The sequence below is a fragment of the Schistocerca gregaria genome, chromosome X (genome assembly GCF_023897955.1).
Source record: "Schistocerca gregaria isolate iqSchGreg1 chromosome X, iqSchGreg1.2, whole genome shotgun sequence".
NCBI classification, from domain to species: Eukaryota; Metazoa; Arthropoda; class Insecta; order Orthoptera; family Acrididae; genus Schistocerca; species Schistocerca gregaria.
In genome coordinates, this window is record NC_064931.1 from 640,424,461 (window position 1) to 640,438,704 (window position 14,244).

The following is a 14,244-nucleotide window of genomic DNA, read 5'->3' on the forward strand; positions in this document are numbered from 1 at the left end:
ACTTAAGGACAGCTTTATCTGGAAGTCTTACAGTATGGCATAGGGAACCTAAGGCCACATGAAGCTGCACAACAAGTTGCATTCTGTAGGTATAAGAAGCACGAATAACATGAAAAACTGGAGACTCACCCATGAATTGACTCCATTCATGTGAGCAGTAATAGACAATGGAGTGTCTTCCCAGTTATTATGACTACTCCCTTAAGTCAACAATGGCAGTTTTGATGAAGACATCACCCTCAGTCAGTCAAGTACTGGTTAGCACATTTATAATAGCCAAAAAGTACATTTTTAATATTCACTATTAATGATGTCTATGCAACATGATGCATAGACATAACTGTATGAACATGTACACGGAAGAGACAAAGAAACTGGTACACTTGCCTAATATCATGTAGGATCCCCATGGACATGCAGATGTGCCACAACATGATGTGGCATGGCTTGACTAATGTCTGAAATAGTGCTGCAGGGAATTAACACCATGATCATGCAAGGCTGTCCCATAAATCCACGAGAGTACAAGGGGGTGGAGATTTCTTCTGAACAGCACATTGCAAGGCATCCCAGATATATTCAATAATGTTCATGCCTGGGCAGTTTGGTGGCCAACAGAAGTGTTTAAACTCAGAAGAGTGTTCCTGGAGCCACTCAGTAGCAATTCTGAAAATGGGGGATGTGGCAGAGTTTACTGGAATTGTGAAAGTCCATTGGAATGCACAATGGACATGAATGGATGCAGGTGGTCAGACAGAATGCTTACATACATGTCAACTGTCATAGTTGTATCTAGACATATCAGGGATCCTATATTACTCCAGCTACACAAAATTTGTCGGACCAGACAACATGTTTCCAGTCATCAACAGTCCAATGTCAGTGTTGATGGTCCCAGACAAGGCATAAAGCTTTGTGTCATGCAGTTATCAAGGAAACAGGAGTGGGCCTTTGGCTCCATAAACACATATTGATGATGTTTCATTGAATAGTTCAGACACTGACACTTGCTTATGGCCCAGCAGTGAAATTCATAGCAATTTGTGGAAGTGTTGCACATCTGTCCCATTGGCCCTGTTCTTGCAGGATCTTTTTCTGGTTGAAACAGTGTCAGAGATTTGATGTTTTACCAGATTCATGATATTCATGGTACACTCGTGAAATGGTCGTATGGAAAAATCCCCACTTCATCACTACCTCGGAGATGCTTTGTCTCATTGTGCATGCGCGGACTATAACACCATGTTCAAACTTACTTAAATCTTGATAACCTGCCATTGTAGCAGCAGGAACTGATCTAACAACTGTGCCAAATACTTTTTGTCATATATAGACGTTGCTGACTGCAGCACTGTATTCTGCCCATTGACGTATCCCTGTATTTGAGTATGCATGCCTACACCAGTTTCTTTGATGATTCAGTGTTTGTTATGTATGAAGAGTTTGACAAATTTGATAATTGATTACATCTGACACAAAGAAATGAATAAAAATTAAATCACATAATATATGTTTATAATAAAGAATTGATTTCATACCATATTAAGATGAAATTAGAGGTCAATGAGACATCCTCCAACAAACATTTTACTCAGAATGAGTACATAAGCCTTTTCGCCTGTGGTGGATAAACTGTGATAAGCAATTGAGGGAAAGAGTGGGGTAGGGCATATAGGTGGGGGTTGAAATGGAGGGAAGTAGTAACTGAACATAAATCACTGGGAATGAGAACCATAAATGCTAATAGTTTTAGACAACTAAGCAAAGATGCAAAAAAACTATTTTTGATGTCACAATGAACCAAATTTAACAGTGTAAATATATACAAATAATTCTGGTTTAAAACATTTTCAAAGATTGAGATAGTAAAAGGAGGATTATAAAACATCATAGTTAAGTAATATGACTTGTAATTACTTATTTTTGTTCCAGCTATGATCATCCACACATAATTGCTGGACAAGGAACTGTAGGATTAGAAATTGTGGAGCAAGTATCAAAGATTGATGCTGTTGTTGTACCTGTTGGAGGAGGAGGACTAATAGCAGGAGTTGCTCTTGCAGTCAAGTCAATGTTTCCTGATATTAAAATCATTGTGAGTGCAAAATTATGGACTACAGCAAAGTTCTGACGCAGATGCTCTTTATGTTGCATTAAAAATTATCTGGTACTGGTATTCAAATAATTTTTGCCTCTAATCTATAAGAAACATGAATCATGATATAGGTTCTACTAAGGCATAGGCTTTAGTGTGGAGATGTATTGACAATATGCGGTTTACTTGAAGAATGAGATTTTCACTCTGCAATGGAGTGTGCAGTGATATGAAACTTCCTGGCAGCTTAAAACTGTGTGCCAGACCGTGACTCGAAATCAGGACCTTTGCCTTTCACGGGCAAGTGCTCTACCAACTGAGCTACCCAAGCACGACTCACGCCCCGTCCTTACAGCTTCTGTAAAGTTTGGAAGGTAGGAGACGAGGTACTGGCATAAGTAAAGCTGTGAGGACGGGGCGTGAGTCGTGCTTGGGTAGCTTAGTTGGTAGAACACTTGCCCGCAAAGGGCAAAGGTTTGTTCATTGATTACAGCAGGAGAGAGAGTGCGAGAGAGGGGGGGGGGGGGGGGGAAGGAGGGAGGAAGAGAGAGGAGAGAGACGGAGAAAGAGAGAGAGAGAGAGAGAGAGAGAGAGAGAGAGAGAGAGGGAGAGAAAGAGAAAGAGAAAGAGAAAAAGAGAGGCCAGGGGAGGGTGGGGGCAGTCAAAAGGAATTTAGTTACAAATCTTTAGAGGTTGTCCATTTATCTAACTGGAAAGATGCTTTTCCTATTGTCACATCCACCTTCCCTTAATGTAATATGTTTATTTCACCTTAGATGTATTTGTATAGGTAACATCACTGTGATTAATGTGTGTAGGGCATAGTGTTATTAATGAGAGAAATGAGAAAATACAACCTGGTTGCTGGCACAAACCTTACTGCTCTCAAGTAGAATCAAACAGGTCAGCAAGCTTAATAGTACCGCTTGGAGGATGGACTATTATCAACCTTGTCACATTATATCTTTCGGTGAGGTACTCTATGAGATTTGAAATAAAAATACACTACACTGGTGCTCATGTTAATGATCAGTAACTGTATTCCATTCATCCTTCTTATCCTTATGAACTATATTCTAGTGATGAAAATTCTTTCACAGTCAGAATTGAAACAAGCATCTTTAGGTAAGGAACCCTGCTCTAGTACATCTTAGCAAAATTAACTTCAGAGGAGGGGTCTCACAGAGAGAGAGAGAGAGAGAGAGAGAGAGAGAGAGAGAGAGATAGAGAAAAATTGTTCATGACTGCTTGCTGCCTTTTCCAGGAAAAGAGTTAGGTTGGAAGCAATAGAAACATTACAAGACAATAGTGAAAGTGTAGCTCATTCCCTGGCTTGGAAGAATTAAGAGTGAAGAGCTTGATTGATATTATAGGTACCATGCTTAGATATAGCCCACTGCAACATCAGCATCTTCCTTTCCAACAGTAAGCAGTCATACTTAAATTTAGTTGTTTGTGCTGATTTTTATAGAGTTCTCATATTATTCACACACTTGATGACATGCATAAAATTAAGAATGAAACAGTTTCATGTCATTTGATGAAAGACTTAAACAGGCAATTAGGGGCTTATGTAAATACTTAACTTGTTTTTATAATACACAAATATAAGATTCACATGGGTAGCAGAGTGCATTACAGAGCCCACTACCAGGACCTAGGAAGGCCCATTGGTCCCAGGTCAAATCTGCCTCAGGCATTACTGAAGGGAGCTGGCATGTGGCATAACCTGGTTGTGGTTTATAGTTGGTTTTTCGCACCCACTTAGGTGAATACTGGGCTGATTCCCATGTCCAACTTCAGACACATGATGAGCAGACACTTTGAAAAATGATTTTGCATTTGACCATGCAGTTACACTAGTTGCAAACAGAAAGAATCCACAGATTTTTCCTGTGGGTTGGGGGGACTGCTGCTAGTAGCTTTAAAATTCCTTCGGAAGTGATAACCCACTGCAGTCTTTTTCCTTTTACTAACTTTTATTTAGTATCTTCATGGGATAAGCAAGACAATTGTTAGATTTTGCAATGTTAGTGGTAAAGGATGACTGGATGCCCTTCTGCCATTCCTGTCATTCCCCCCCCCCCCCCTCCCCCCACCCTCTAAGTGTCCCCCCCCCCCCCCCCCCACCACACACCCCCACGAGAATGGTAATTGTGTGCAGCATCTGACCATGTTTAGTGCTATTCCACATGAAAGTGTGTGAATATTTTCTAAAATTATATGAATCATGTAATTAAGGTGGAAGGTGTGTACCAGCATAGTATTCAACTAGTGGGATGTGTGGAAACCACCTAGAAGCCGGAGCCAGGCTCACTGGCACACAGACCATCATCATTTATCCACAGGGCTGGCTTCAATTTGGGGCCAGCTTGCCTCCCCAAATCCTGGAAATGGCATGCATGTGACTAATAGGACAGCTTGGTGACCCAATCATAATAATATCCTGTATACTGGTATGATTAGTTCTCTGCAAAATTGGAGAAGTACCATATCAGTCCTGACCCAGAATGGGCTAGGAAAAGGGCACTGGATAGGAAGGATGGGAGGAATATTACAAGTGTCATCTTCTGATAATCCTTTACTTTCTCAATGTTATGCACTTAAAATGCCATTTATTCTTAATGTATAGACAAGGATAGAAGCATATTTTACGTACTTACACTCCCTGATACCGTAGGAGATAATTTTATGTGATATCATTAACAAATTGTTGTAAAAATGATCAAACAATTTGACCAAAAGTCACTGATCACAGCACTGAACATAGTCTGCCCCACATTGCATCGTGTTGAAGTACAGTGTGAGATAATGTTGCCTTTATAAGCAGTTCATCAGTTTTTTCTTTTTTGCTTTCAACCAATTTTTTAATGTTTGGGAGCAGTCCTGTGATAGAACTCTGAAAAATAAGTCTTCAGACACTTTGCACATTGATCTTGCAGTTGCTGAGAGTGTCTTAATTGGCATACCTTAACCACAGTTCTGTGCTTTTAATGATAACCATTGTGCAGCTGTTTTTGTTTTCTTAACAAGTTTCCGAATTATATTCATATACCATGGGAGACATTTGCCATTTTTAACTTTTCCATTTTGAAAAAAATATTTATACAGCTTTATCAGCTAACTGCTTGGAACTGAGACATAATTCTACATTTATGTCTACATCTACATCTATATAGATACTATGCAAGCCACCATAAGGTGCATGGTGGAGGGTACTCTGTATTTTTCATTTCCCCTCCTGTACCAGTGGCAAACAGAACAAGGGAAAAACAACTGTCTGTACATCTCCACATGAGCCCTAATTTCTCGTATCTTATCTTCATGGTCCTTACACATGATGTATGTTGGTGGCAGCAGAATCGTTTGGCAATCAGCTTCAAATGCCGGTTATCTAAATTTTTGCAATAGTGCTTCCTGAAAAGTACACTGCCTTCCCTCCAGAAATTCCCATTTGAGTTCCCTGAAACATCTCCATAACACTTAAATTTTGCTTGAGCCTACTGATAACAAATCTAGCAGCCCTCCTCTGAACTGATTTGATGTATTCCTTCAATCTGATATGGTATGGATCCCCGTCACTTGAGTAATAATCAAGAATAGGTTGCACTAGCATCCTATATGCATTCTCCTTCATAGGTGAACCACTCTTTACAAAAATTCTCCCAATAAACTGAAGTCGACCATTTGCCTTCCTGACCAAAGCTTTTACATGCTTGTTCCACCTCATATTGCTTTGAAATGTTATGTCCAGATATTTAAGTGATTTGACTATGTCAAGCTGGACACTAGTAACACTGTATCCAAACACTACAGGTTTGTTCTTCCTACTCATCTGCATTAACTACCATTTCTTTTTCCACATTTAGGGCTAGCTGCCATTCATCTCACGAACTGGAAATTTTGTCTAAGTCATCTTGTATCTTCCTACAGTCACTCAACTTTGACACCTTACTGTAACCATGGCATCATCAGCAAACAACCTCTTCTGACTGCTGCCACCTGACTGCCAAATCATATATATATATAGACGACAAGTGTGGTCCTATCAAACTTCCCTGGGGGCACTCATGACGATACCCTTGTCTGTGACGAACACTTGCCATTGAGGACAACATCTTGAGTTCTGTTGTTCAAGAAGTCTTCAAGCCACTCACATATCTGTGAACTTCCTCCATATTCTTGTACCTTCATTAACAGCTTGCAATGGGGTACTGTGTCAAATGCTTTCTGGAAATCTAGAAATATGAAATCTGCCTGTTGCCCTTCGTCCATAGTTCTCAGTAAATCATGTGAGAAAAGGACAAACTGAGTTTTGCACAAGCGATGCTTTCTAAAACCATGCTGATTCATGGACATAAACTTCTTCGCCTCAAGAAAGTTTATTATATTCGAACTGAGAATCTGTTAAAGGATTCTGCAGCAGACACAATTGTCAGTAATATTGGGGCACCTACATACACAATAGCCAAGTACTTAAAAGGTCTCCTGTCTCCGTATGTGGGGAAATGTATTCACCACATCCATAACTCAGAAGATTTCCTGCAACGCTCAAGCAACTGCACATCACAGATTCGGACATCATGGTTAGTTTTGATGTGGTACCACTGTTCACCAGGATCCCACTGAAGGACACACTAGAACTGATTGCAGAGAAATTTGACGGTGCTCTGTTGGACCTGTTCAGTCATACACTGACATCCACGTATTTCCTATACAGAAACCGATATTACGTGCAAACTGAAGGTGTAGCTATGGGCAGCCCACTGTCCCCTGTGGTTGCCAACATGTTTATGGAGAGGTTTGAGGAGAGGGCATTGGAGACAGCCACATTTAAACCCACATGCTTCTTTAGGTATGTGGATGACACCTTCGTGATCTGGCCACATGGAATGGACAGGCTCAATGAGTTTCTTGAACATCTTAACTCATGCCACCCTAATATCAAGTTCACCATGGAACTGGAGGAGAATGGCCAGCTGCCATTTCTGAATGTACTAGTCCAGAGGAAAGCAGATGGATCAATTGGCCACAGTGTGTACCGAAAACCAACACACACTGATTTATATCTGCAGGCCAGCAGCTGTCACCACCCTGCACAGAAGAATGGGGTTCTGAAGACTTTGGTCCACAGAGCACGTGCCCTGTCAGACCAAGAGAATCTACCTATAGAGATAGAACGTCTCAAAACAGTTTTCTCCAAGAATGGATACATGGACAGACAAATTGAGAGGGCACTCCAACCAGCCACTATACCACAGGTTCCTGAAGAACACCAAGATGAAGCAAAGAAGGTGGCATATCTGCCCTATGCTGGCTCTATTTCTGCCAGAATCAGTAGGATCCTCTGTAAACACAATATCAAGTGTGTTTTTTGTCCATCCAACAAGATTAGGGGACTGCTGGGGAGTGTCAAAGACGACCTGGGGTTACGAAAACCAGGGATTTACAATATACCTTGTCCATGTGACATGTCCTACATTGGTCAGATGACAAGAACTGTGGAGATCAGATGCAAAGAACATCAGAGGCACACTAGACTAAGACAGGTGACTAAGTCAGCCATAGCTGAACACTGTCTAGAACTAGATCATGCCATGAAGTATGAGGATACCAAGATTCTAGCACAAACACTCAGATTTTGGGACAGTGTTATAAGAGAATCGATAGAAATAAAAATGGCTGATGATCTTATGAACTGTGACACAGGGTACCAGCTAAGCAGAGCCTGGGATCCGGCTCTGGAATTGTTAAAGGAGCAATGGGGCCAGCTGCAACACTACACAAACAGAAGAACCAGAGACATGTAGATGGAAAACGAGCCCCTATCGGACTGCCAGGTGCACCAGACCAAAGATGGAACACCCAGAAGTTGGACTGGTGGGTGCGCACCGCAGAGGGAACATCCAGAGCTGCAGCTGATGAAAAACGGAGCGGCAACGCTCCAACAGCTCGTGGTGAGCAGGCGCAGACCGCAGGCAGAACGATTAGTACCCCAGACCATAGATGAAACCCCCAGGAGCGGGTTTGGTGGGCGCGGACCGCAGAGGGAACACCTAGATCCACAGCGGATGGAAAACGGAGCAGCAACACTCCAGCAGGCTGCAGGGAATGGGTGCCGACCACAGAGGAAGCGCCTGCAGCCATTGGTGGAGGGGGGAGGCCATAGGCATAAATACTGGACCAAGTACACTCGAGGAGCAGTCTCAGGTCGCACCTGATGAAGTTTACGAGCTACGTGACCAAAATATCATGCAAGTACGACGCTGATATCCGGCAGAAAACCCAACAACCCAAGATGTCATTAGATCGCCAGGAAAGCCTGAAGAGTTACATATGTAAAAGCATTTGGTTTATTACTGACAACCTTAAAATTTCTGTAAATCCCTATGGGTCTTATCTACATCTGATTATTCTCTTAGGTTACAAATATTATTCCCTAGATCAGAGATACAGTTCATAGTCACTTTTATATTAAGTTGGTGAGTTTCATACTTCACATGCAGAATTAGAATAAGTAGACAAAAGAAAAATAACAGTGTGTAATGATGGATCAACTTATGCCTGAGAATGAAGAGAAAAAAAATTACTATTAGTCAATAGTTAATTTGTTCAAAATTCGACCAACAGTGTAACACAAAAATCACATGTGAACATCTTCATTTAGTTCTCAGTGGTCTAATTAAAGTTTATACTAATTACATACTGTACAACTGGCTTAAAATAAACCTCAGATTAAAAATACAACTCAACCATTTCACCAGATGTAACTATTGAAATGGCACAATATTTGGACATCAGATTAAAAAGTAATCATTTGGTATTCAAATTCTCTGTCTCATGTCTATTACCAGACATAACTTTTGGAATGGCATAATAAATAATTGAAGGAATAAATACAACAATTCATCAAATATTAGAGGCGCTCAGTTGTCAAAAGGTACATAAAAAATTCTGAGAACTTTGCTTATTTTGGTCAACTCCTTTTTCTATTATATACATTCCACCAGGTCTTTCTGTTACTGTATTACAATGCAAAATGTCATGATATTTTGACACCAGGATGAGAAATCATCATCAGCCGATATAGTGCACTGAGGCAATGTATTTTTCACTTCCAATTTAACACCATATGTGTGGAAGGACAAGTGTATAGGTGATAAGTTTGTCATGAAGGGTCATGTAAAATTCTATACAGTAGAAACCTCACATGATAATATGAAATAGGGTGGGAGAGGGGGAAGGCTGGGGGGTCTGCAGTCCAGCAGTCTTACTTTCAGAGTGCAAGTCTCTAAATATTGATGAGTGCAAGATACCAGTACTATAATTCCTATAACAGAGTGAAAGAATCTGATAATATTTTATTACAAGATTTATGGTGTACATCTTGAGCATGTCACTTCATATTAATATTTAGGAATAATGCTAAGAAACAATATGAAATGCGACAATCATATAAAATCAGTATTAGACAGTGAAAAGTCCATGATAGAATAACCACAATATGGAAAGGATAGATTGCTACTCACCACATAAATCAGGTATTGAGTCACAGACAGGTACAATGAAAAAGACTATGAAATGGGTCGGGCATAAAGGGAGTGTGGTAGGGAAAGCAGATGGTCAACTTTGGTTTATTGTGAGAACTTTGAGAAAGTGTGGTTCATCTGTAAAGGGGGCTACATATAGGACACTAGTGTAACCTATTCTTGAGTACTGCTCAAGTGTTTGGGATCCACACTAGGTCAGATTAAAGGAAAAAAATGGAAGAATTTCAGAGGCAGCCTGCTAGATTTGTTACCAGTAGGTTTGAACAGCACATAAGTATTATAGAGATACTTCATGACCTCAAATGGGAATCCTTGGGGGAAAGGTGATGTTCTTTTTGAGAAACACTAATGAGGAAATTTCGAGAACTGGCACTTAAAATCACAGCATAACTATTCTGCTGCTGCCAACATACATCTCCCATAAGGACCGCAAAGATAGGTGAAATTAGGGCTCATACAATTGAATGTATACAGTCATTTTTCCTTATTTGTGAGTGGAACAGGAAAGGAAATGACTAGCAGTGGTCCAGGGTACCCACTGACATGTACTGCATTGTGGTCTGTGGAGAATGCCTGTAGATGTAGATGACAAATTAGTAAAGATATTATGGATTATACACTTTAATGTGGTGGTACCTTATGTTGTGACATGGTGATAAAATGAGGGCATCATCAGATAAGCATTTTAAAACTAACAAGAATACTGGATTTTAGGTTTCTCTGACTTTATAGCAATATATTATGAATAAGTTTCACAAAGACTCCATATGTACACTCACCTGATGTAGCTTAAAAACGATTATCACACAGTTATATAAACAACAACATAAAATTATCCACTCTTTTTGTTTGTACTAAGTATTTCAGTACCTATTATTGGATTTTTATGAATTCCCTGTGACTCATTTTCATTTCAACTCTTAGGTCCTTTAACATAGTTTTATATACTTCAACCTTTTATTTTTATTTGGACCTCTGTTGATAAAATTTATTGATCTGCCATAGGGAGTGGAGTCAGAAAAGTGTGCCAGTTTTTCAAGTGCTTTGAAATCAAAGAAACCAGTGTACACACCAATTCAGTCCACCTTGGCAGATGGTCTTGCTGTCCCAAAGGTGGGATACAATGCATTTGTAACTGCTGCTCCACTGATTGACAAAATGGTGAGTAGTCATTTGGATTGTTTCAAACTGTATGACCAGAACAATCTACGTAATAACCAGTACTGTTCATAATATTTTATTAGTTCAATACTACACTGATTATCTGAATACAGACACCATTTTTACGTATTATCTAGGGACAATAAATTATTTACTTGATTCATAGTAAAACTGTTTATTGAAAAGTTCACAAATGAAAAATGGTGTGCAACGAAATGCACATACCAAAACGGGCACCATAGAAGAAAAGAATTATAACAACAACACTAACAAAAGAAAATTTTTTAGTGTCTGAGAAGGTAGAAGGGGAAAAAAGTCAGAAATGATGAAGTGGAAAACTGAGTATAGAAACGTAGATGTGGCATTAAAGGACAGCAACATTTAATAAAAAGACAAGAAGAAACAAATGAATGGTGTAGGAGAAAAATACACAAAACATTAAAGAGGATCATAAAATGAAGATGACTGAATATTAAATTGGTGGCCAAAGTAAGGAGGGAGAGTGAAAATGAAATGAGGGAGGAATCAAGAGCTAGACAGTAACAACAGTGATTATTATAAAGTGGCCACTTCAAGTAGAACACAATGATTTTTTCAACAGATCACAGTTGTTTCCTTCCTCTAGCCTTTTTTTCTTTTGGATTCAACTTAAGACTAGGTGGGTAGTGAGAACTGCATACATGTTGTGGAGCAGCTGCCCTCCTGCAAGTTCTCAGGTACTGTTGATGAGTGGATGAATTAAAACCATCTGTGTTGTGAAGCTATTATCAAGGATTTTGTCATTGCATTGCAGAGTGCACTCAATAATAGCTCAATTGGAATTACCAGTATTGATTTCTTTATTCGTCATGCCTACATGGAGAGGAAACAGAGACTTCATGTCAGCTACAGTACTAATGAACATACTGCATCTCATATTCAAATTTCTCTGGTGGCAGACCACTAAATGAATTTACATTATTTGGGAACAAAATGAACATTTTGGTGGCTAAATACAGACTGATTCAGATAGACAGTTACAAACTGATGATGAAATGCTGACTCACATGTGGTAACTGTAAAATCTGAATGCTGACTTCAGAATGCCTGTGGTACTGTGCAGCATGCTTATGTATAGATGAGCATAATATTATAAATCACAAAATATTGATGCACAGACTGTTACATTTTGAATATTAACATCAAAATCAGGAAAATTAAGACACAAAGATACAATAGGTAATGACATAAATTTAACTAATAGCTGTATAACTAGACAATGCCAAAAAGAATAAATACTACGTTATGAGGTTGATTTTAATGTACATCATTCTGAGTCAAGCAGCTGCTGGCTGGCTGGCCGCTTAGGTGGCGCTGCTGCTGCATGGCTGGCAGACAGCGCCGCATGTAGAGGACACGCGTAACTGCGGGGCGGCACTTTGAAAGATCGTCGAGTCACAGCACTTTTCCCCCTTTAAAGTTTTTGCATGGGTCTTGATGGAGGTGGTCTGTGATATGCTAACATCCATAGGTGTTGTTTGACTGGCCGTAAAGTCTCGAGGAGGAGGCTTACCGTACAGACAGAAGTGTCTCCGATGATAATGGGTCAATATGACAGGAAATGTGGGGGTTGAATCTGCAGGGGCCCTGTGCACCAGTCTGTCCATTGTGGCAAGTCCGGTTGTTATAACAGGAGACATGGGCGATGTGCCCGCGTCCATAGGAGAAGGCGGCGAGTAGAGTTGCTCCGACAGATGGTGGTCATCTGGTTCCTGCATGGGCATGCCTCCTGTTGATGTCAGTTCTTGTGCTGGCACTGATATGATGGTGAGAGGACTGCGTTGTGAGTAATGAGAGGTTCCAGGATCCTGAGCATCAGGTAGAGCCAAATGTGGTGTAGCAGCATCCGGAACAGGCGTTGCTGGTACACGAGGCCGAAGCTGGTCTGAATGATGCACTGCAACACCCGTGTCCGTCTGGATTTCATACAGGCATTGGTCACGGTGTCATAAGATGTGGCCAGGACTCCATTTTGGCCCCCTGCCATATCCCTGTACCCATATAACGTAACTGGCGGTGAACAGGCCAAGCGAAGGCACCCGCGGCTGTGAGGTGGAAGGCCGCAGAAGATGAAGTACTGTGCAGGGCTGTCGGCCATGTAGGAGCTCAGCCGGGCTGTGGTCGCCCATGGTGGTGAAACGGTAAGAAGCCAGAAATTGGAGAAGTGCATCATCATCAGCAGAAAAAGTCAGGAGTTTCCTCATCTGAGGCTTAAATGTGTGGACCAGTCGTTCAGCCTCACTGTTTGACTGTGGATGGAACGGAGGGACCATGACATGCATGACGGAAGAGGCAAATTGTGGATGATTATCAGTAACAAGAGTAGAGGGAAGGCCTTCCAAAGAGAAAATGCGAGCTAGAGCATTGGTGGTTGCCGCTATGGTAGGCGACATGCAACGGACAATGAAAGGAAAGTTAGAGTAGGCAGTAATAACGAGAAGCCAGTAAGTACCTAAGAAAGGTCCCGCAAAGTCAGCATGAATACGCTCCCAAGGCTTCCCAGGTGAAGGCCACGGTGATAAAGATGACTTTGGGGCAGTGGCCTGTGATGAACAAGGGCCGCAGGCAGTGACCATGTGTGTGATTTCAGAGTCAATGCCGGGCCAGTACACATGATGACGTGCCAGAGATTTTGTGTGAGAGACACCCCAGTGCCCTTGGTGAAGGAGGCGCAAGACCGAAGCATGCAAAGATGCAGGTACCACAACACGCGTGAAGCATTTTTGGTGGAAAGGAGGATAATACCATCCCTAGCCTTGAGGCGGTAACGCAAAGCGTAGTAGTTCCGCAACGGATTAGAAGTCTTAGCAGACAGACGATATGGCCAACCCTTCTGAATACAGCGTAAAACCCAGGAGAGGGTAGGGTCAGAACCCGTAGCAGCCGCCAGCTGGTCCCCGGTGATGGGGAACCCATTCACAACCCGCTGTTACGCAACATCCAGGTGGAAACACAAAAGTTTGTTCCCATCGAATGCCAGATTGGGACCCATGGGAAGGCGAGACAGTGCATCAGCATTTGCATGTTAAGCCGTCAGCCGGAAATGAATCTAATAATTGAAACGAAACAAGTAAAGAGCCCAATGCTGGAGGTGGTGTGCAGCCTTGTCGGGAAGTGATGTTGATGGATGAAGCAAGGAAACAAGTGGTTTGTGATCCGTAACAAGATGAAATTAGGATCCATAGAGAAAAACACCAAACTTATGAAGAGCATAAATAATGGCCAAAGCTTCTTTTTCAATTTGAGAATACTTTTGTTGGGCATCCATGAGCGTTTTGGAGGCATAAGCAATGGGTTGTTCAGAACCGTCAGAAAAACGGTGCGCAAGGACTGCACCAACCCCGTAGTGAGAGGCGTCCATGGCAAGAACAAGATCTTGGCCAGGTCAATAAGTAGCCA

General features: G+C 41.3%; 1 protein-coding gene across 2 annotated transcripts in view; it reads left to right on the forward strand.

Moving 5' to 3' along the window:
* Positions 1–14,244, forward strand: part of LOC126298221 (L-threonine ammonia-lyase) — a 209,988-nt gene that overhangs the window by 151,095 nt on the left and 44,649 nt on the right. For both annotated transcript variants that reach the window (XM_049989526.1, XM_049989527.1), the window contains 2 exons: positions 1,933–2,095; positions 10,651–10,806. In XM_049989526.1, coding sequence (XP_049845483.1) covers positions 1,933–2,095; positions 10,651–10,806 — 319 coding nt within the window. The remainder of the gene's footprint in view (positions 1–1,932; positions 2,096–10,650; positions 10,807–14,244) is intronic.